The sequence below is a fragment of the Saimiri boliviensis genome, chromosome 8 (assembly GCF_048565385.1).
Source record: "Saimiri boliviensis isolate mSaiBol1 chromosome 8, mSaiBol1.pri, whole genome shotgun sequence".
NCBI classification, from domain to species: domain Eukaryota; kingdom Metazoa; phylum Chordata; class Mammalia; order Primates; family Cebidae; genus Saimiri; species Saimiri boliviensis.
Genome location: NC_133456.1, coordinates 10,334,583 through 10,356,349, shown reverse-complemented (window position 1 = coordinate 10,356,349; position 21,767 = coordinate 10,334,583). Strand labels below are relative to the sequence as shown.

Sequence of the window (21,767 nt, the reverse complement as noted above, 5' to 3'; positions counted from 1 at the left end):
CTGTAATGTTTTTCTCCTTCCTTCAGCCACCAAATTTCCAGCGAGCCCTGTTCCAGCAAGTGGTTGGAGCCTGCAAACCCTGCAGTGATCCCAATCTGTCTGTGGCTGAAAAAGGTATTGTTCCCCTTCGCCAGGTGCCTTCCCCCCATGTCTGTCCCCATCCTGAGTATCTGACTCTTGTCCCTGAGCAACAGCTGGCCAGGGCTAAGCCATACATCAACACTCAGGTCTGTCTGTCTATCCAGAATTCTGATCAATTCTTGTGCTCACTGTTTAACCTGTCTGGCTTTATGCTAAGGTTTGCATCCTGTGTTTCTCCTTCCCCAAGGCCTACCCTCAAAGAGACCCCAGCTTCCTCCTGCCCTGAGCCCACCTTTGTGGAAATGTGGGCTTCTGTATGCAAACTGTGGACTACTTCCCAAGACTCCTCCCAGCCACTCCCAGAATTCAGCAGGCCTTGTGGCCCCTTTGGTCCCTCTCAGCTTGGGCCCTCAGGGATCTCTCCTTGGAGCTCAGAACAGGCCTGTGGCCAAATAAGCCCCAAAAGAAATGGGAAGGACATGCAATTTCCCAAAGACAGGCTTGTCCAAGTGAAGCCCAGGTTGCCCCAAAGGAGTCCAGTCCTCCTGTAGCCACTCTGGCCAGCAGCTGCTGTGAATCCATCTTTTACTGCAAGGCCACCAACCATACTGTAAGACTGAGCAATCCTCCTTAGACCTGAGGCTGTTTAGAGAGTGGGCATTTTACCCTGTGTTCCGCTTCTGCAAGCTGATGGAAGAAGCAGACTCAGACCCCAAACACAGAGATCTTGAGTTAATTTTAACAGAGAGCAATACTAAATGCGGACAATGCTGAGCCTTCCTGCCACCCAGAACCTAGTCTCATCTCCACCCCTCTCCTCAGAGGTTCTCTGCCTAGCTGCTCCATCTGTTGGAGTTTAGGGCACATTCAGTTCCCATCAATACAACCTGTCATCCCCTATTCCATCAGAACATGTCCCTCCAGAGCTGCCATCATCACATTGTCATTGTACCTGTTCATCGAGTGCTGTGTGCTGTCCCCACTGTTACTGCTCTTCCTTTGCTCATGGAGGACATAGCTCTGTGTCCGCTTTAAAGAGAAAAAACACTGGTGGGCACTGAAGCTGGGTGCCCCGCCACAAAGAGCCTGGAGACTGGCTGAAGATGCCTTCATAGCTTCAAGGTCGTACATCCCCAAAACTTGCAGCTTTTTGGACTTCTTCATGTATGACCCAAAACAGAGTGCCCTTTTTGCCTGGACGGCCAGAATCCACAGTGGCATTTCCTCAGCTGAGATGCAGAGCAATTCCAGAAGTAGCCAAGAGTCTAGACAGGCTTAGAGCTCAAACAGGTACTGGTGGCCAGACCAGAAGCCTACACCATCCAGACAGGTGAGCGTTTCAGGCCTCAGGCAAAGGCCAGACTACATCAAGGAGCTGGACATGCCAACCATAGGTGCAGAAGGAGGGTTGTCTCAGAACAGAGGCTGAGCCCAGAGCAAGCATATCCATACCACAAGGCCAGCACTTAGTAGGCAGCTAATCAGACGTCTGCCCACTGGCAACACTCAGGCCAGAGTGTAGCTCCCTCAGTCTACCTGGGTCCTCCAGGGCAGGAAGTATATATACTTGTCATCATTCTGTTGTCAGTCAGGGTTCTGAGTCCTGTGAGGACTACATCTCTCACTTACAGGTATCTCTCTTTGCCAGGCAGTGACTCCCAGATCAGGCGAGCCTACCCTCAGGACCATGGGCTATGCGCTGGCACTCTCAGGCCAGTGCTGGACAGTTGTTAACGATGAGAGAGGGAGACAACAGGATACAGTGGGGATCACCCCTCTTCTCCTAGGATAAGTCATTCTATCTTAGCTTTCCCTCTAGCCCCAGTGCACTTGCGGTACATGGCAAAGGTCTACTGGCCCCATTGCTCACAGACATCAGGCTGCAGGGCAAACCTGATGACCTCTGGTTTACGTGGAGTCATTCAGGCAAGCACCCTTTTGTAAACCATTACAGCCTTGTCAGCTTTCTTCTCCCATAGCCTTCCTGCCCTAGAACTCCTTTGAGCCCTTGTGGGTGAACATCTGCAGCCCCATAATTCTTCCAGGGGTAGGTGTGCATCTGAGATCCTGGACTGTCAGAACCCCTTTAGGAAAGCTACCCAGACACATTTCCAAACTTCCTATTTTCTGATACTTCTTTGGTGGCTTTTTATGGAGAAGGTGCTTTTTTAGCAGAACAGGGAAGGTACCAAGAACATCAGTGATGAGGACCAAAAAGCTCATGCTGCATCTTGTAGAGTGTGGGTCAGTGGACCTGTTCTTGGGATGGCTCAGGCCGAGGAGGTCATTTGGTGAAATCCACCTGATGCACATCAGATGCAGAATTCTTTCCTCCTTTCAGGCAACAGCTAAGTGCCTGCCTGTGGCTCAGTCACTGGCACACCTCTCCTTCCTGCCACCAGTCATCAACTATACCAGGAGACTGGGCAGTCCTCCTCAGAACTGAGGCTGTTTAGACAGTGGAGTTTTACACTGTGTTCTGCTGCAAGTCCACACCAGTTCCTGAGCAATGAGGAAGAAGAGGGTCACGAATGTCACAATCTTATCCCTGGACAGCTGAGGGGCCCCAGACCCTCTGGCCACATCCTTTTCAAAGGACAGACTCTAGCTCCTTCCCTTCCAAAGCCTCTCAGCTCCCATTGGTCCCTGAAGTTCCCATGTCTGTGTTGATACCAGGAAGAACCCAAACCTTAGCCACCTCAGGCTCAATGTAGCTACCACAGCCTTAGAACAAATCCAGTGACAGCACCTGGATTGTGACCTGCTTCTCTGCTGCTAGTAGCCCAAAGAGGAGAGTGGGGTTGCCTGGCTCCAACAGAGAGCGGGCATATTTCTACTTGGTGGTATTTGTTCTTTAGGAAGAGCTGACTGAGAGAATTCACATGTCCCCTGCTGCTCCTGCAGAGTGGCACCCTCAGACCCCAAGGTCCAGCCATCATTCCTCTCTCCTCCTTAAAAGTCTCTTATCTCAACTGTGGCTGATGGAACAGTATTCTGGCAACGGACTCCTTTAACATAGAAGGGCACTCTGTGCTTCTCTTTATCTTGGGCCCACTGCACCCTGCACCCATGGCATGTGGGTGCTAGGAACTGGGCTTCTCTATACACTCAAGGGCACTCATGGGCTCCACAGCCCTCCCTCCTCCTCTTAGGAAGTAGTGGGTCCAGCTGGATCTGGACTGCAGTTCCTGGGCTTTCTACTTTCTTCCAACAGGTACCTGTCCTTACTCCCTGCTTTTCCCACTGAGCCTATGCAGTAGGAGAGCTGACTCTAGACTTTAGCAAGGAGCTCTATGTCCTGTGCTCTCTCTGTATTCTCGTATTCTCATCTCTCCTCTCTTCTTCTGTCCTCTGTTTTCTCTTCTCCTGGAAGATCCCAGAGGCTGCAGATGTTCACTCCTTGCTGCACGTTCAGCTATCCCATCCTGAATACTCTTTAGACAAAAGCTCACTCTCACTCTGTTGCCCTCCTCTTAAGCAGCTTCAGTCCCTGGCACTCTCCCCTGTGGACCACAGTGCCTTGCTTGGTCAGTGTTTTTAGTTCCAAGTGCTGGCATGCCCCACCCATGTGCTGGATATGTGGTGCACACTGGAGAAGCCACAGGCTGTACTTCTCCCACAGGGTGGCTCAAGAAGTAACCTCCCTTCATGCCATCTGTTTCCACCCTTCAGCTGTGCCAGCAGCCCCCAGCAGCTGGAGTCTGGATAGCGGAGCCCAAGAGGCCCAGCCCTTCCTGTCTGCCCATATGGGGCGCATCATGGTCCCCCCAGTGCCTCCCCGAAGCCTGCTGCATGGTAAGAAGACCTCCAGCGGGTACCCCAAATAGTCCCTGGTCTCAGACTCTGCTCAAGGGCCAGAGCAACAGCCATGTAAGCTGAGAAGATGGACCATTCTCTGGGTCGACTCAGCCAAAGCAAAAACACTCCCACCACAAGAAGGATCCTGCTGGGCTTTGGGGTCAGTGAGGTTTCTGAGTACCGCAGGTTAGCTCAGGAAGGCTATCCCAACCAGGAGGCTGAAGACAACGGAATTGACTGTGCCAGGCACACTGCTCGCCAGACTCTCATCACCTAGCAGTGGGCTAGAGCTGCCGCTGCCTGAGGCCTGTTCCACAGACTCTGAAGCACTCAACGTTCCTGAATTCCTGTGTGGAATGGGTTTCTTTTACCCCAGCAGCCTGTGTTTTGGAAAAGGCCAATGTAAAGAGAGGTTTTTACATAGCCCTTAGTGCTGAGGAGTCCCCAGGGCACTCCTCATGCCCAGTTGGCCCAGCAAGATGGTGCTGGCATGAAGCCTGTGTAGGGCCCCCAGCTGAGGCTCTGGTTCTTTTCCCTTTGCAGGTCATTACTCCCTACACTTTGACGCCTTCCACCACCCTCTGGGTGATACCCCCCCAGCCCTCCCTGCCCGGACCCTGCGCAAGGTAATGTACTGAAGCAGCAGCCCCACCAGGCTGTGAGATGAGTCATCTCGTCTGCTCTAGAACCACCCTTGGGGTCTACAAGAGGAACTGGAGCTCTCCCCTTCACCTCTCTCCCCAGCCTGGCAGAAGCTGAGGGTGGCCAGAGCCACACTTGAGCTGCAGGTGCACACTTGGGTCCTGCAGTAAATGCGGTGGGGGCAGGGAGATGAGAGGGTCCTGGAAACAACAACGCACAGTAGCAAGAGTGTGTGGGCAGTGAGCTCTGGGAAACCTGGGGGCTCTCAGCCAGTACCATGGTATCAACACACCATAGCTCACTAGCTAAACAAACATTCCTGTGGTGGATCAGAGAGTATTTCAAACTAGAATTCAGTAAAAGCAAGAACTTTATGAAAAACTCATGAGAGTAAAATTTCCTGTTAATTTGTCTGCAAATTGAAAAAGACTAAGTCTATCATAGATTTTAGCAGCAGAATACATTCCTCTGGTCCATGGCCCACCAGGAGTCTTTCTGCCCCCGTTAACAGACAGCAGCCTGGGACCTGGGACCAGGGGGTGCCAATGCCCAGCAGCCAGGGCAGGGCCATTTTTTGGTCACAGAAATGGAGATGATTCTGGAGTTCCACTGGCTTACCTGAGGATGGTGGGAGGATCTGGGAGCTTGTTGCAGAAGAAACAAGAAACATGCTGTTGATGAGGGTTATTTTAAGGTCCATTCATAAGCAGGCTTTTGGTCTTCCCATGGCAGGCAAGTCAGCCTGTCTGGACAGAGAGGGATTCTAACATGCCCACCCTTTCCTTCGCAGTCTCCTCTCCACCCTATCCCAGCCTCCCCCACAAGCCCCCAGTCAGGCCTGGACGGCAGCAACTCTACGCTGTCCGGCAGTGCCAGCAGCGGCGTGTCCTCCTTGAGTGAGAGTAACTTTGGGCACTCTTCAGAGGCCCCACCTCGCACTGACACCATGGACTCCATGCCAAGCCAGGCCTGGAATGCTGATGAAGATCTTGAGCCACCCTACCTCCCTGTCCACTACAGCCTCTCTGAGTCTGCCGTCCTGGACTCCATCAAGGCCCAGCCATGCCGAAGCCACTCAGCCCCGGGGTGCGTCATCCCTCAGGACCCCATGGACCCGCCTGCGCTGCCACCCAAGCCCTACCACCCCCGCCTGCCAGCCCTGGAGCACGATGAGGGGGTGCTGCTGCGGGAAGAGACTGAGAGGCCTCGAGGCCTGCACCGCAAGGCTTCATTGCCTCCTGGGAGCACTAAGGAGGAGCAGGCCCGCATGGCCTGGGAGCACGGCCGAGGGGAGCAGTGAGGGGCAAGGAGGCAGCTGGGATGCCACCCTCAGTAAGCAGCTTGCCAACCACTCCAGGTCTGAAAAGCAAGTCCCCCAGCCCCACCCCAGGGAGCCAGAGAGGCTTGGTACTCAGGCGAGAACCACCCCCAAGTCTCCGTTCTACTGCCGTGAACTCATGTGTTGCCATGTAGAGGCCACAGCAGCATGAAGGGTTGTGGCTTCCCTTTTTATTTCATTTTTTTTACATTTCCATTTCTATGGGTTTTCCTTTCTTTCCTTTATGCAGTAGATGCTTTCTTCCTTCTGCAGTTCTGGACCATGTGGAGCTATATGGAGAAATTGCACAGACAGCATCACTTTGCCGCACTGCAGGGCCCAGGAGCAGGAGCCCAGGCCCTCCCTCCAGGGTAGAGATGCACAGAATGGAAATTGCACTAAGGACTTCTTCCTTTGCTGTATGGACAGAAGAGTTCATGGTTGCATTCAGGGATTGCAAGGACCACATAGATATATCACAGGTGGAAAAAGGGGCCACAGCTGTCTTGCACAAATGCCTGCCCACCTGTCCCTCTTCCATCCAGGAGTGTGCTACTGAGGGGCTGGCTGGACTAACCTGCTGGCTCAGGCATGTGACTGGCCTAACTGCATGCCCGGGGCACTGCCAGGCTTCAATGGGCCAGCTGTCTCCTACTCCACCTTGGATTTTTCTCTCCATCACATTATTTCTGACCATTTGCTCCCTTCCATTCTTGAAACACCTCATGCCCCACAGGAGCCCCAGTGGTGACTGGATCTGCAAGGGTTATCTTCCACACTCTGGGGTTTGAATGGGTGTGGAGCTAGAGGGGCTGTCCCAGGTACCTTCCTCCTGGGGGAGCTGGTCCCCTTCCTGTGTGATAGAGAGACTTGTAAAAGTGAGTCTGGGGTGTGGCAGGCACCGGAAATCCTCAAAGCTTTCAGAAGCGTCCAGAATGCCTACCATCAGCTCCTGAATCAGGGATTTTCAGCACTACCTCGGAGCCATGGGGTTGGCTCCCCAGCCAGGCTTCCAGGCCCTGAGGACATGTGGTCAGGTTCAACAGGCTTCTGGGTAAAGAAGGTGGGAGGGGGCTTCTCCTTTGGAAGCAGATAGCCATGCAGGTAGAACTGTCATCTCTCAAGTGGCCACATACAGCAACCTGCTCCAGGCCCGTAGGTACCACCACTCAGGGTTCGGGAATGGCAGGAGAACAGTTTCTCCAGTCTCCCCAGTCTGTTGGTGTCTTTATAGGAAACTATAAAGCAGAGCAGTGGTGTCTTTAGAGAAAACTCATTCAAGTCAGGGCACTGATTTTCCTCTCAGTTTATTATTTGGGGGGATAGGATCAGGTGGGTATAGTAGTACTTTACCAGGGTGCTTTTAAGTTACTTTAAAAAAAAAGCCTACAAAATATTTTTTTTTCTTTTATTTGCTTGAGTTCACATTAATGACGGTCACTAGGCTGCCTCGTTGAGCAGGCATGTTGCCCCCTGTTCCTCTTCTGCTGGTCTGTGTGACCTCCACGGCCAGGCCCTTGGCCCGAGCCCCTTATCCCTTCTCCAGTGTCAATCTTTCCAGACAGTGAAGGCCATGGTCAGGGTTTTTCTCTTGTAAACAAATCCCAGCTTGTTTAACAGAAGTGCTAACAACCTACTGAGAAAGATTGAGGTCTAAATCACCTCCAGGGTTTTTCTGGGGATTTACATCAGTGTGGGTCCCTTCTGATACCATCAGGCTCACTCCAGGCAGAGTGGGGCAGAAGGCTGCTGAGGATGTGGGTCAGTCGTCTGCTTCTCGGCCTACATTCATTTGCAAGCCTCAATCTCTGGACCATTTGGTGTCCACAGAAGTGTTAGAGGGTTGGGGTGAGTTTTGGATTTGATTCATAAGAGGGCGTTTTTAGATTCTAAGGCACGTCTGAGCCTAAATCCCTGGACAAGGCAGTCATCACAGAAAAACCTTCTCCACTTGGTGGCACAAAAGGTAGGGAGGGGAGTATGGGTTCATTTCGCTTCGCTTTATGCAAGATGTAATCGTTTGTTTTCCCTCTCCATTTTACCTAACTGAATGAAAAGGACACATTCCGAAATCCCTTTTGTTGGAAAATCAGTCAGTCTGAGGGGAAATGGGAGGCCAGAGATGAGAACCCTTTGAAAAGATTGTAAAATACTGATTTTCATTCCTTCAAGCTTATTTGTAAATACCTATTTGAATGCTGTGTATTTGTACAGGAATTTGAGCAAAAAATGTATAGAATGTGATGTCCAATTGGTATTCAGCACTATAAATGTGTTTTTAACCTCTCGCATTCTGTGCTTATTTAAAACAAGAAAACTTCTAATCATTTATTTTGTGCATTCATGTTTAAAGAAAAGTAATTTAAAAATGATCTTACCTGTACCAGAAAAGCAAAGTTAAAGGAAAAAAAAATTTGTACCATTGTCCCAAGAGGTATTTTACTGTATATATTGTGGTAGCATGTTCAAAATCCAACAAGTAATGTGAATTTTAGATGTAAATATCTGCCACTTGATTTTTTCCCCCTTCCCTCACTTACTTGACTGCTGTGATGTGAATTAAAGATGAGTACCTGATACTGATCCACTGAATTCACTGAATGGGAGCAGAGAATGTGCCCCTCTCCAACCCTTGTCAACGGGCTCCAAGCCCTTTTTAGCCCCATAGACATGTCCTTTTTGCGCTGAGTAAAGCCGACCCTTCCCGCGTCCTGCCTTCAAGGCAGACAGCCAGGAGGGCACTTGAAAGGAGGGCAGTCGGAAAGGAAACATCCTCCAGTGCTTCTCTGCTGATCCCCGGGACCCCACTCAGGTGGCCCCTCGGCAGCGGGATACCCCGAGGGCCTAGCGGGGAGGCAGGAGGCGGGCCAACCACACAGCCACACTTCGGAGCTTGTAAGGACGCCAGAGTGGGGAGGTGAGGGGCGACCTCACCTCCCCACTCTGAGTGACCCCAAATCCTCGACCGAAAATCCGGCCCTGGCGCTTCCCTCGGCGGTCTACAGTAGCGGCCCAGCCTTGAACTTGGCGCGCCTTGAGCCCTTCCTCCCGAGGTCCGCAGTCTGTCCACCCCGCACCTCGCCTGTCAGCCTGTGCACGGGGGGCTCCGGTCTGGTGGAAGTTCAGCAGGTGGGCTCCCAAAGATTGGGCCTGCTGCCCCCGTGAATGAAAGAAGAAAAAAGAAAAGAAAAACCTTTGAGCCTAGCCTGCTGCCGCCGGCCCTCCCTGCCTTGTCTTGGCTGACCCCAGAACTCCTGCGCCCCGAGTCGGGGTCCGGGCGAGGAGATCCGCAGGGTTTTTCGGGCGAGTTTGGGGCCCAGGGAAGGGAGTACGCAGGTCAACTCAACAGACATAAGGCGGTTAGTGAACCTCACTTCAGCCAGCGGCACTCGGCCTCAACCAGATTCCCTGCCCTTACCCAAGATGGCGGACCATGCCGCTTCCGTCGTAGCGGTAGCCGCTTCCTGTGGCCGGCCCGGGTTCAATCAGCGGCCGACAACTATCTAGGGCTGAGACACCACCAGCCAATGAGGGAGGGCAGCGTGGAGCCGCCCGTCTGGGCTCCGAGGCTCGTGGACCAATGAGGTAGTGGCGTGTGGGAGGGCACGGAGGCCCCTCTGCCAATGAGGAGCTACGGCGCGCGGCCGGGACTTGGAGGCGGTGCGGCGCGGCGGGTGCGGTTCAGTCGATCGGTGGTGGCGGCGGCGGCGGCGGCGGCGGCGGCGGCGGCGGCGGCGGCGGCGGAGGAGGAGGAGGAGTAGGATGTGGGCCACGCAGGGGCTGGCGGTGGCGCTGGCTTTGAGCGTGCTGCCGGGCAGCCGGGCGCTGCGGCCGGGCGACTGCGAAGGTGCGGGGGGCCGGGGTCCGCGCTCCGTGACCGTTCTAGCGGCGGCGCTGAACCCCACACAACCACAGACTGCTGGGGGCAAGCGGGCGGGGGCAAGCGGGCGGGGGCGGGGGCGGGGGGGAGGCGACGGCAGGGGCGACGGCAGGTCCCGGCCGAGCCTGCATGAGGAGGCTCCGACGCCGGCCCTAGTAAATCTTTCCTAGTCCTAGAAAACATTGGTCCGACGAGGAAAAGTTAAGACTAGATCCCGTTGAAAACTTGCCCTGAAATCTCCATCACGCCTGAGTTATTGTCCCCACCACCATCCCGAGGTTACCGGGAACAGCCCCGTCCGCCGTCGGGAGCCCCAGGGCTAGCCGTGGGAACTGCGCCCGGTCTGTTGGGATCACGAAGCTGCACCTCTGGTTCCGCTGTTGTATTTGGAAATTAGCAGCAGTATTTTGATCATTTTCTCTTCACCTTCTAGTCTTTCCATTTATGAGGTCACAGTGAGTCCCCTCTCAAGGACACGTGTTTACCATGGGCTTAAACTTGATGAAAGGAGCAGGGAAGGGTCTTTTATAGGTCATTGGGGTGATACTTGGTCCCTTGATGCTCTGGGTGTACCAGGGGACCCCTGCCACCTGGAACCAGATTCTGTCTACCTGTAGGCACCTGAGAAAAATCGGTGATGGAGAAGCTCACCTCTAATGATTCATCTCTGTGTCTCCTAGTAAAATTGCTGAGGGAGTTCCTTCCTGGTGGATTGGAACAGCTTGGTGATTGCTGAGCATCTCCTGTCCCTCTTTTCCAGTTTGTATTTCTTATCTGGGAAGATTTTACCAGGACCTCAAAGACAGAGATGTCACATTCTCACCAGCCACTATTGAAAACGAACTTATAAAGTTCTGCCGGGAAGCAAGAGGCAAAGAGAATCGGTTGGTGAGTAGCTGTTGACCGCCCCCCCAACCCAAGTGGCCCTGGTCATGTTAACATCAGCCTTTAGATAAAAGGCCTTGCCCACCTCTCTATTCAGGAAGCTAACAGCTCTCTCCATAAACTAATGTGAGACTGAAGTGCTTTTATGTCCTTCCCCAAGCGGGCATATATTCTGCAACTGTGATTTTTTTTTTTTTTTTAATCCCGTTAGTATTTATTAAGGACCTACTATGTGCTGGGCACTGGGGATATCAGAGGAAAAAGTGACACTCGGGCAAACAAATAATGCAGTGGCTGAGTGTCATGAAGAAAATAGACCAGGCCGGGCGCGGTGGCTCACGCCTGTAATCCCAGCACTTTGGGAGGCCGAGGTGGGTGGATCACGAGGTCGAGAGATCGAGACCATCCTGGTCAACATGGTGAAACCCCGTCTCTACTAAAAATACAAAAAATTAGCTGGGCATGGTGGTGCGTGCCTGTAATCCCAGCTACTCAGGAGGCTGAGGCAAGAGAATTGCTTGAACTCAGGAGGCGGAGGTTGCAGTGAGCCGAGATCGCGCCATTGCACTCCAGCCTGGGTAACAAGAGCGAAACTCCGTCTCAAAAAAAAAAAAAAGAAAGAAAATAGACCAGTGGGTGCTGAATTAGAGTGGCCAAGAAGTCTCTCTGAGGAAGGGTTATTGAAGTGGGGTAAGAGCATCCCAGACAGAGGGAACAGCAGTGTGAGTGCCCAGAGACCAGAACGAGTTTGGCGTGTGTGCGGACAGGAGAAGGTGACAGGGTGCCTGCAGGATAGGCAAGGGCCAAATCCAAGACGAGCCCTAGTGAAGCAATGGCTTTTCTAACTAATTTCCTTGACAGTCTCTGGTTTGTCTCTCTGTTAAAGGTTTGAAAAACTCATTTGGTGGCTGTCAGCTCAGTCTGAGCATGTGTTAAGAGTTCAGGGTTGGCTGGGCGCGATGACTTATGCCGGTAACCACAGCACTTTGGGAGGCCAGGGCGGGCAGATCACGAGGTCAGAAGATCGAGACCATCCTGGCCAACATGGTGAAACCCCGTCTCTACTAAAAATACAAAAAAATTAGCTGGGCATGATGGCTTATGCCTGTAGTCCCAGCTATTTGGGCGGCTGAGGCAGGAGAATTGCTTGACCCCAGGAAGAAGAGGTTGCATGCAGTGAGCCGCGATCACGCCACTGCCTACAGCCTGGGTGACAGGGCAAAACTCTGCCTCAAAAAAAAAAAAAAAAAATCCAGGGTTTACACTGACTGAATCTGACTACCAATACAGGCAGGGCACCAAAAAGTGAGGCTGTGGGCCAGGTGCAGTGGCTCATGCCTGTAATCCTAGGCACCTTAAGAGGCCAAGGGGGGAGGATTGCTTGAGCTTAGGGTAATCAGCCTGGGCAACGTGGTGAGATCCTATCTCTACAGAAAAACTTTTAGGCCAGGCATAGTAGTTCACACCTGTAATCCCACCACTTTGGGAGGCCAAGGCAGGTGGATCACCTGAGGTCAGGAGTTCAAGACCAGCCTGGCCAACATGGCAAAACCCCATCTCTAAAAAATTCAAAAATTAGCCAGGTGTGGTGGCGGGTGCCTGTAATCCCAGCTACTTGGAAGGCTGAGGCAGGGAGAATTGCTTGAACCCGGGGAGCGGAGGTTGCAGTGAGCCAAGATCGCGCCACTGCACTCCAGCCTGGGTGACAACAAAACTAAAAAAAAAAAAAAATTTTTTTAATTAGCTGGGCATGGTGGCCCACACCAGTAAACCCAGCCAACAGGGTGGCTGAGTGGGGAGGATCACCACCCAGCAGGTCAAAGCTGCAGGAAGCCATGATGGTACCACTGCATTCTGGCCTAGGCAACAGGGAGACCCTGTCTCAAAAAAAAAAAAAAAAAAAGGTAAGGCCCTGGCAGGGAGATGATGTTTGAAGGTGTCAGTGTGTTTTGGAGGAGATAGCTCTCAAGCAGCACCTCCTGAAGGCATTGTCCTTTCTTGCTGCAGTGCTACTATATCGGGGCCACAGAGGATGCAGCCACCAAAATAATCAATGAGGTATCAAAGCCTCTGGCCCACCACATCCCTGTGGAAAAGATCTGTGAGAAGCTTAAGAAGAAGGACAGCCAGATCTGTGAGCTAAAGTATGGTGAGTATGGCCAGTCCTTATTTAACACATGTTGTGCACCTTCTGGGTTTATTTTCTTTCTGGGAGAGGAAGGTGATGAGCTAGAGTCATGAGTAGATGGTATCATATGACAGGTAGTGCTAAATGCTGGAGGGCTCAGGCATGGAAGTGGGTGGAGGTCAGAATAGGCCTCATTGAGGATGTGACGTTTCAGCAAACTTTGAAGGACGTGAGGATTAGCCAAGAGGCCAGCTAATAGAAGAGCATTCTAGGCAGAGGATACAGGTAGAATAAAGGTGGCCAGTGGCCTGGCAAGTCAGAGAGCCTTGCAGGTTGGTGAGGGCTTTTAATCTGAGTGAAGTTAGCAGCATTAGGAGTGTTTGAGCAGAGGCAGGACATGGTACGCCTTGGGTTTAACAGGCTAGTCCTGGCTGCAAGCTTTGAAGGCCCAGTGATCTTCATGATTCTGAAAAGAAATGCTGTGTCCAAGCATGCAAGCCCAGAAGTTGGGAACTCCAGCATCGCTCTTGCTGACTCAAACTCTGGTTGTACTTAGTCCCAGTCCAGAAACAGTCAGGGCCTCTTCTGTAAAACTTAACAGTATTGATGTTTTATGATGACTTGAATGGCCAAGGACCTGTGTTCACCCACTTGTGTCTTCAGAGAGTCATCCTGGTACAGGTCCAGTTGGTTCCAAGTCACTGTGATCATGGAGAGTAAGTTGCTAACCCAAAGGCCTGAGCAGGGCCACTCTGTCACCAGCCTGGCACTGTTAGTCTGTGGTGACTGTCAGAGGCACTTGGAAGATGGGAACCACGTTTCTCCTGTAAAGACAGTGTGGCCTCTGTCCCTATCCTTGTCCACACTGCCTATCTGTAGTGGAAACTGACAACATGAGGCCAGCCTTCCTGGTGAGGAGGCTAGTTCTCTCTTTCAGGGGCAGTAGGCACTGACACGCCTATAAATGTGTCTGGAAATGTCTCTTCCTCTACAACCAGTAGGGCCGGTTTGACCGTGCAGGGAATGATCTATTCTGAGACAACTAGGGGACTTCGACTGCTCCCACCGCGTCAGTGACTCTTCCTGCTCTCTCCTCCAGACAAGCAGATCGACCTGAGCACAGTGGACCTGAAGAAGCTCCGCGTTAAAGAGCTGAAGAAGATTCTGGATGACTGGGGGGAGACATGCAAAGGCTGTGCAGAAAAGTCTGACTATATCCGGAAGATAAATGAACTGATGCCTAAATATGCCCCCAAGGCAGCCAGTGCACGGACTGATTTGTAGTCTGCTCAATCTCTGTTGCACCTGAGGGGGGAAAAAACAGTTCAACTGTTTGTTCCCAAAACAGCCTTTTTGTAATTTATTTTTTAAGTGGGCTCCTGACAGTACAGGATCAGATGTGAAGCCTGGAGCTTTCCTGATGATGCTGGCTCTACAGTACCCTAATGAGGGGCTTCCCTTCCTTCTGTTGCTGGTATACTCAAGGACTTCAAAGTGTGTCTGGGATTTTTTTATTAAAGGAAAAAAAATTTCTAGCTGTTCTTGGAGAATTAAAGTGAGTACTGAAATAGGGTTTTGCTCCATGAGGATCCTACCAGTTTATGCTTTCCAGTTTCAGGGTTTGGGGGGATATTCATTCCCATTTGTCCCTCAACCCACCAGTGCTAAAAATAACAGGTGCAAGACATGGGGGCTGGGGCCAGCTGACGGCATCGATGTATGCCACTAGAGGGCAGCAGGCACCTCAGCGGAAAGGAGCCTGAGGCGGGGCTGGGCTTGATAACCTGCCCCTAGATACAGTGTGTATCTTACCCACAAGAGAGCTGGAGGCCACACACACTAGAGAGGAGTGAGTCTAGGATACCTTAGAGGACCTTACATTGGGACTCAGTACAAGCAAGACAGGATGTGTGAAGTGGGGTTTCCTGCAAGGATGGCTTCAATAACTGCTCAGTGCTGACATCTCTAAAGATGCTGTTGGCCTGGCCACCTGCTTGCTCTTTCAGGCTCATGGTCTAGTGTCCATCCCAAGCTTCTGATGTCTGTTCCAGTTTTTACAAGACTGGCAAAAAAAAGGGGGTGGGAAGCTGCTTTTTGCCTTTGTTTACCCTAAATTAATAGTTGAGGTCCAGGGCTTTTCTGGAGTCTGCTTCCTAAGCCGCTCTCTGTGGCACTGGTGCTTAGGAAACCCAGGTGTTAGTGTGAGCCTTGGCTCAATGAAGATGCCTGCAGACACCACCTGAAAGGAGGACTAAGAACCAGTGCTTTACAAGGAACTGCTCTTGCTTCAGAGCGCTTCTCTTTTGTCTCCTAAGCTGTAGGAGGCCTTACAGGCTACCGTGGAGCTTGTTGCTTTCTTCCAAGACCTTTCCCCCTGCACCTGCCTGAGCTGCTTTCTCACTGCGGGAAGAGGGGGAAACTTAGTGTGCTCTTCCCCATCGCAAGGATTCTGGGCCAGAAATTGGGTCAGGTTCTACTATGGCTCTAGCAACTGTCCTTGGAGAATGAAAGCTTCCTCAATGGGCTCGGGCACCCTTTCCCTCACCTCACGTGGAGAGAAGAGGTCCTTCTGAGGGTACTGGCCAGCGAGGAGTCAGCGTGGCAAGCTGTGGTAACTGTTGTTACTATCTATGCGTTTGGCCTCTTCATCCTTGGCTCCTGTGGCTCTACCTTTCCAGCCTGCTGTCTGCCCTGATGCCCACAGAAGAGGGTGGGTCCAAAGAGTGGCGTTAAAGAGTCTATTCCAACTGCAACTGCAGGCTTGTCTCTGCTTTCACTTATTCCTTACATGCACAACCATGGTCCTCACGGCCTTTTTGGGGACTGCAGCAGGTGAACTTACACGTGGAGGATACCCGGAATGTGGGCCTTGGGTCCTAGACAGGACCTAGGGGTAGGCATGCATTTGTCCTTGGGGCAGTTACCCCGGACCCCAGGCAGAAGATGCCAAGGAGGGTGATAACGGGGCTTTGCTCAAGCCTAGTCCTGGGACTGAGGGGATACTACACAGACACCACTGACTGGGTCAATGCCCCAGACCCCGACGCCCACGGAAGCTGCCACTCCTTCCTGTTCCAGTGAGCGCGGGCTCCAGCGCCTGCGGGAGGAGGTAGCTGAAACCAGACCGGCGAAGCATGCCTGGGAGCACAAAGCGTTAGGTCGTCCTACGTACCTCTCAGGGTTCCCTTCACTTCGCGTAGCCTTAAGCAACGCTCATGTGGGCCGCGCAGTGGCCCTCACGGGGTCACGTGGCACTGGACGACGCAGCACAATGATGCAGCCCGACGCGTGTCTCGCCCCCCACGCCGCAGCGTCACGTGGCGCGGTCGGCGCAGCTTGATAACGTAATGCCCGGCTCCTCGGCGCCGCTCCCGCCCCGCCCCGCCGCCGCCGCCGCCGCCGCGCCGAGTCCTTTTGTCCAAGATGGCGGCGCCGGGGGCGCTGCCTCCTCGGCCGCCGCCGCCGCCGCTGTGAGAAACCTACGGGCCGCCCGCCCGCCGCGCCAGCGCCATGAAGCGGCAGAGCGAGCGAGACTCTAGCCCGAGCGGGCGCGGCTCGTCATCGTCTGCAAAGCGTCCGCGGGAGCGCGAACGGGAGGCGGAGGCGGGCGGGCGGCGGGCGGCGCACAAGGCCTCTGGCGGCGCCAAGCACCCGGTTCCAGCGCGGGCCCGCGACAAACCCCGCGGCAGCGGAAGCGGCGGGGGCGGGCATCGCGACAGCCGCAGCGCCGGGGACGCTAATCACCGTGCGAGCAGCGGCCGCTCCTCGGGCTCTGGCGCTGGCGGCGGGGGACGCGGCGGCAAGGCCTCGGGGGACCCGGGCGCCTCCGGCTTGTCGCCCCGCACGTCTCCGCTGCCGCCGCCTCCGCCACCGCCTGGGGCCGAGCCCACGGGTCCCGGCTCTTCCGCGGCTGCGCCTGAGTACAAGACGCTCCTCATCAGCAGCCTGAGCCCGGCGCTGCCCGCCGAGCACCTCGAGGACAGGCTCTTCCACCAGTTCAAGCGCTTTGGCGAGATCAGCCTCCGCCTATCGCACACGCCTGAGCTGGGCCGTGTGGCCTACGTGAACTTTCGGCATCCACAGGACGCGCGCGAGGCCCGCCAGCACGCCCTGGCCCGCCAGCTGCTGCTCTACGATCGCCCGCTTAAGGTAGAGCCCGTGTACTTGCGCGGCGGCGGCGGGAGCAGCCGGCGAAGCAGCAGCAGCAGCGCCGCCGCTTCCACGCCTCCCCCAGGGCCGCCCGCGCCCGCCGACCCGCTCGGCTACCTGCCGCTGCACGGAGGCTACCAGTACAAGCAGCGCTCGCTGTCCCCCGTCGCTGCCCCGCCCCTGCGAGAGCCCCGCGCCCGCCACGCCGCCGCAGCCTTTGCCCTAGATGCCGCCACCGCCGCCGCCGTGGGACTGTCCCGCGAGCGGGCCCTGGACTACTACGGGCTGTACGACGATCGTGGGCGCCCCTATGGCTACCCAGCTGTGTGCGAGGAGGACCTGATGCCCGAGGACGACCAGCGGGCCACGCGAAACCTATTCATCGGGAACCTGGACCACAGCGTATCTGAGGTGGAGCTGCGACGAGCCTTCGAGAAATACGGCATCATCGAGGAGGTGGTTATCAAGAGGCCTGCCCGTGGCCAGGGGGGTGCCTATGCCTTTCTCAAGTTCCAGAACCTGGACATGGCCCATAGGGCTAAGGTGGCTATGTCAGGCCGAGTGATTGGTCGCAACCCCATTAAGATAGGCTATGGCAAGGCCAACCCCACCACTCGTCTCTGGGTGGGCGGCCTGGGACCTAACACCTCACTGGCGGCTCTGGCCCGGGAGTTTGATCGCTTTGGGAGCATTCGGACCATTGATCACGTCAAAGGAGATAGCTTTGCCTATATCCAGTACGAGAGCTTGGACGCAGCCCAGGCCGCCTGTGCTAAAATGAGGGGCTTTCCCTTGGGTGGACCAGACCGCAGGCTCCGCGTGGATTTTGCCAAAGCAGAAGAGACACGGTACCCCCAGCAGTACCAGCCCTCGCCGCTCCCTGTGCATTATGAGCTGCTAACAGATGGATATACCCGGCACCGCAACCTGGACGCGGACCTGGTGCGGGACAGGACGCCCCCACACCTCTTGTACTCAGACCGAGACCGGACCTTTTTAGAAGGGGACTGGACTAGCCCCAGTAAGAGCTCCGACCGCCGAAACAGCCTTGAGGGCTACAGTCGCTCGGTGCGCAGCCGGAGTGGTGAGCGTTGGGGGGGAGATGCGGACCGTGGTTTGCCCAAGCCCTGGGAAGAGAGGCGGAAACGGAGAAGCCTTTCCAGTGACCGTGGGAGGTCAACTCACTCCCCGTATGAGGAACGGAGCAGGACCAAGGGCAGTGGGCAGCAGTCAGAGCGGGGCTCCGACCGCACCCCTGAGCGCAGCCGCAAGGAGAACCACTCCAGTGAAGGGACCAAGGAGTCCAGCAGCAACTCCCTCAGCAACAGCAGACATGGGGCTGAGGAACGGGGCCACCATCACCACCACCACGAGGCTACAGACTCTTCCCACGGGAAGAAGGCAAGAGACAGCGAGCGCAATCACCGGACCATGGAGGCCGAGCCCAAGCCTCTCGAAGAGCCAAAACATGAGACCAAAAAGCTGAAGAATCTTTCAGATTACGCTCAGACGCTACAGCTGGGTTGGAATGGGCTTTTGGTGTTGAAAAACAGCTGCTTCCCCACATCTATGCACATCCTAGAGGGGGATCAGGGGGTGATCAGCAGTCTCCTCAAAGACCACGCTTCTGGGAGCAAGCTGACCCAGCTGAAGATCGCTCAGCGCCTTCGACTGGACCAGCCCAAGCTCGACGAGGTCACACGACGCATCAAGCAGGGGAGCCCCAACGGCTATGCGGTCCTTTTAGCCACCCAGGCAACCCCCAGTGGGCTTGGCACTGAGGGGATGCCCACAGTGGAGCCAGGTCTGCAGAGGCGGCTTCTCAGGAACCTGGTCTCCTACTTGAAACAGAAGCAGGCCGCAGGGGTGATCAGCCTGCCAGTGGGGGGGTCCAAGGGCAGAGACGGCACAGGCATGCTCTATGCATTTCCGCCCTGCGAGTTTTCCCAGCAGTACCTCCAGTCAGCACTAAGGACATTGGGCAAGCTAGAAGAAGAACACATGGTGATAGTCATCGTCAGAGACACTGTCTAGCCCAAGCCTGTCTTTCTCAGCGTCATGTTTGTGTCACAAAAGCAGTTATTTTAAAATCTGATCCCCTCTCTACCCTACTAGTTTGGTTTGAATTCTCTCCTGGGTTATTTTGGTTCATTTGGGTGGGGATCAAGGTCCTTTCCACCACCAAAACTAAGTTCTTAGGTTTTGGGGGATTTTTTTTTTAAAACAATGAGAAGGGACTCCAGTTACGTTGATTTCGTGTACAAGATACTGTCTGCTGTGGTTCTGTATTTTTTTATTTTTTGACCAACTGTATGGAAAGTTGTCAGTAAAGCCTTTGTCAGAGGATGGATTTTTAAACCTGTTCAGAGTCCTGGTTTAATCAAGCTAAGAATCAAAGACTTCCCTAGTGCATGTACACACATGCCCTACGTCGTCTTTCCAGCACCACTGCTGCACGGGTTGCTCTTGGCCCCTCAGTTCTTCAGGCTCGAGTCTGGACTCGACTCATTTTTATCTTAGCTGACAGCAGGCAAGCTTCAGTTTGGGCTCTGGACCCTGCCACAAAAGCCTGAGTAGCACCCATGCAAAGGGGGGAGGGGTGGTGACCCCAAGACCTGTGGCCAACAGCTAGTGATGGCTTTTTTCTGCCCTAAACCATGTGTGTCCATCATCAGTTTGAGCTGTGGCTGTTTGACAGAGTGCCCACTCGGCCTGTTTGGCAGCAGGTAGCCTTCAGCAGCTGTGTAGTCTTGTACACGGAGCAGCAATGCAATGTTGATGCCAAGGGGTCTCAGTGCCCCAGATCTGTCCTGGCGCCCTCTCATTCAGCCTCCTTTCTAGCCTCACTCAGCCCAGGGATATCCAGTGTCTGCTGGAACAGTTGCCTCAGATTCCCAGGGGTCCGGAGTCCAAATACTGGAATGGAGGGTTGGAGGCAGCCGCCTTTGGATTTACGCATGAACTTAATGTGATTTCTGGCTTTCTCTGGTCGTTCAGGGCTGTTGGGTGATAAAACAGGCCTGTGCCCAGTCATACCTAGAGCTTTGTGGGGGACACAACCTCTAGACTGAAGTACTTTTACAAAGCTGCAGGGGAACACAGTGGACTACGGGAGGCTCTTGGTAACTGACTTGACAGTTTCATAGGTGCAAGGTTAGAGCATGTGCCTACACCTTGTGCCCTGATACTGAGGTGGAAACCATGGGGAAACATTTTTCTTGGGGGGAAGGTCACAAGTCACTGAGGTGTTGGGTAGTACAAGAGCTTGAAGCCACTCAAGCCAGCTGGGGAGGAAAGGGATGTGGAGGTACCATCTAGCTGGGAGGGAGGGTGAGATTCTGCCTTCATTGTTTCTAGTAAGGTAGTGCAGACAATGCAGGCCAGGGAGGAAAACCAGAGCACACAGTTGTCACCATGGAACTCCCCAAATGCCATTCTTCAGAGTGTCAGTGTGGCAGCTTTGATGTTCAGACAGTGATAATTGTCAGGCAAACAGAAGCTCTAGTAAGCAAATGAGCACCCAGATAACCAGGAACTCTGGGTTCTGCTGGCCGTGGCATCCTCTTTCCAGGTCTGGTCCCTTACCCAAGCTGGGATAAGGCAGTATGAGTGACAGCTGATACCTGAGGCAAGTGCTTGTGCAGAGGCTGGGGCTCAGTACAGGCTGTGGGGAGGCCACGCTGGTCCACAGGAACACTTGGCAGTGATCTCCTAGGCACCCGGGTGATGAACGGACGGGAAAGTGCCTCATGAGAGAAAAAGCACATCGATGACAAAACAGTAACACAAGAACACGTTAAACATGCTTATTTATTTGCCTGTTTTTGAGCTGTGGTCACAGCTGCAAGGTACCTAAGCAAGTCAGTCGGGTACAGCAGGACACATCACCATTCCAGGATAGCTGGTACTGCCAGAAACAGGAGTGGGTCTTGTCTTGTTGAAGGCACACTGCAGGGTTTTTCCTGCAGATCTCCAACAAAAGCCTGAGTCACAGGTCAGAGCTGCCTTGGTATGTAAGTCCAAAACTTCTCTGGGCTACCTATCGTCCTTCATGGAGCGGGTGCTCAGGACCTGGAATCTACCTCCCAGCTTTCTGAGACAGAACCAAGTAAAGGAAACATGCTAGAAAACGTGCCTGGAGAAGACACTTCAACCTTTGCCTTGTCCACCCCTCTTCAGAGAAAGGTGCCCCATGGCCCCAAAAAGAACTGCCAAGTTTCAGTGAGGAGTAACACCCTCGTATGATCATCTCTCTTTCCTGGCCCTCAACCACTTCCTTCCTTTGGCTTTTAAGACCTAGCAGGTTCTGTGAACTCTCAGAAAGGCCTTGGCCAGCACTAGTGAGGGGAGCTCAGGTGGTCAATGCCCTGGTCTTATGAGACTGCCCCAGTGAGAAAACTCTTACTTCAGGCATCCAGTGCCCCGACCTGGAGTTCAGGTCCTGTCTAAGGTGTTGCTTAAAGACAAGACGACAAAATGTGCCTCACTGGTGGTATGCCACTGTTCTCATGCTGCCTCCTAGGTGACTCAGATTTTGAGCCCTAGTAGAATAAAGGCTGATGCTTCCTTAGCCCCTTAGGGCATGTTCCTAAGGGTGTGTTGTCAAGCCAACCCGAATTCTGCCGCCCTGTTATAGTCCCCATCTCCCCCTTAGAGAACTGTGGGTGCTCCCAGCACAGCTGAGACTGGCTCCATTGAGTTAATGACTAGAATATAGTGCTTTCGCTACTTCTTGATTGTTAACCTGTTTTCTTAGGATGCAGTCAATACCAACAGTCAGACTATTCCACTGGTGTAAGTGTTAACTGCCATTAAATCGAGGCATGAAGCAAAAGAGCCGAGTCCTCTGCTCTCCAGAGGATTAAAAAATACCTGTGTGACACAGA

The 21,767-nt window shown here is 53.8% G+C and overlaps 3 protein-coding genes across 10 annotated transcripts in view; all 3 read left to right on the top strand.

Moving 5' to 3' along the window:
* DOCK3 (dedicator of cytokinesis 3) overlaps positions 1 to 8,416 on the top strand; it is a 656,527-nt gene extending 648,111 nt beyond the window's left edge. For 6 of the 8 annotated variants that reach the window (XM_074403778.1, XM_074403777.1, XM_074403779.1 and 3 more), the window contains 4 exons: positions 27 to 114; positions 3,754 to 3,876; positions 4,423 to 4,505; positions 5,312 to 8,416. In XM_074403778.1, coding sequence (XP_074259879.1) covers positions 27 to 114; positions 3,754 to 3,876; positions 4,423 to 4,505; positions 5,312 to 5,821 — 804 coding nt within the window. In that variant the 3' untranslated portion in view covers positions 5,822 to 8,416. The remainder of the gene's footprint in view (positions 1 to 26; positions 115 to 3,753; positions 3,877 to 4,422; positions 4,506 to 5,311) is intronic. The other 2 variants (XM_039477566.2, XM_039477568.2) reach the window with 2 other exon arrangements.
* A 1,112-nt stretch (positions 8,417 to 9,528) lies between these two features.
* MANF (mesencephalic astrocyte derived neurotrophic factor) lies at positions 9,529 to 14,267 on the top strand. The gene is made up of 4 exons (XM_039477569.2): positions 9,529 to 9,686; positions 10,480 to 10,607; positions 12,612 to 12,753; positions 13,832 to 14,267. Exons 1-4 carry the CDS (start codon positions 9,602 to 9,604, stop codon positions 14,014 to 14,016), a joined length of 540 nt encoding a protein of 179 aa, XP_039333503.2. The 5' UTR covers positions 9,529 to 9,601; the 3' UTR covers positions 14,017 to 14,267.
* A 1,860-nt stretch (positions 14,268 to 16,127) lies between these two features.
* RBM15B (RNA binding motif protein 15B) lies at positions 16,128 to 19,243 on the top strand. Its single transcript, XM_010347091.3, has one exon. It carries the CDS (start codon positions 16,243 to 16,245, stop codon positions 18,913 to 18,915), a length of 2,673 nt encoding a protein of 890 aa, XP_010345393.3. The 5' UTR covers positions 16,128 to 16,242; the 3' UTR covers positions 18,916 to 19,243.
* The last annotated feature ends 2,524 nt before the right edge of the window (positions 19,244 to 21,767 follow it).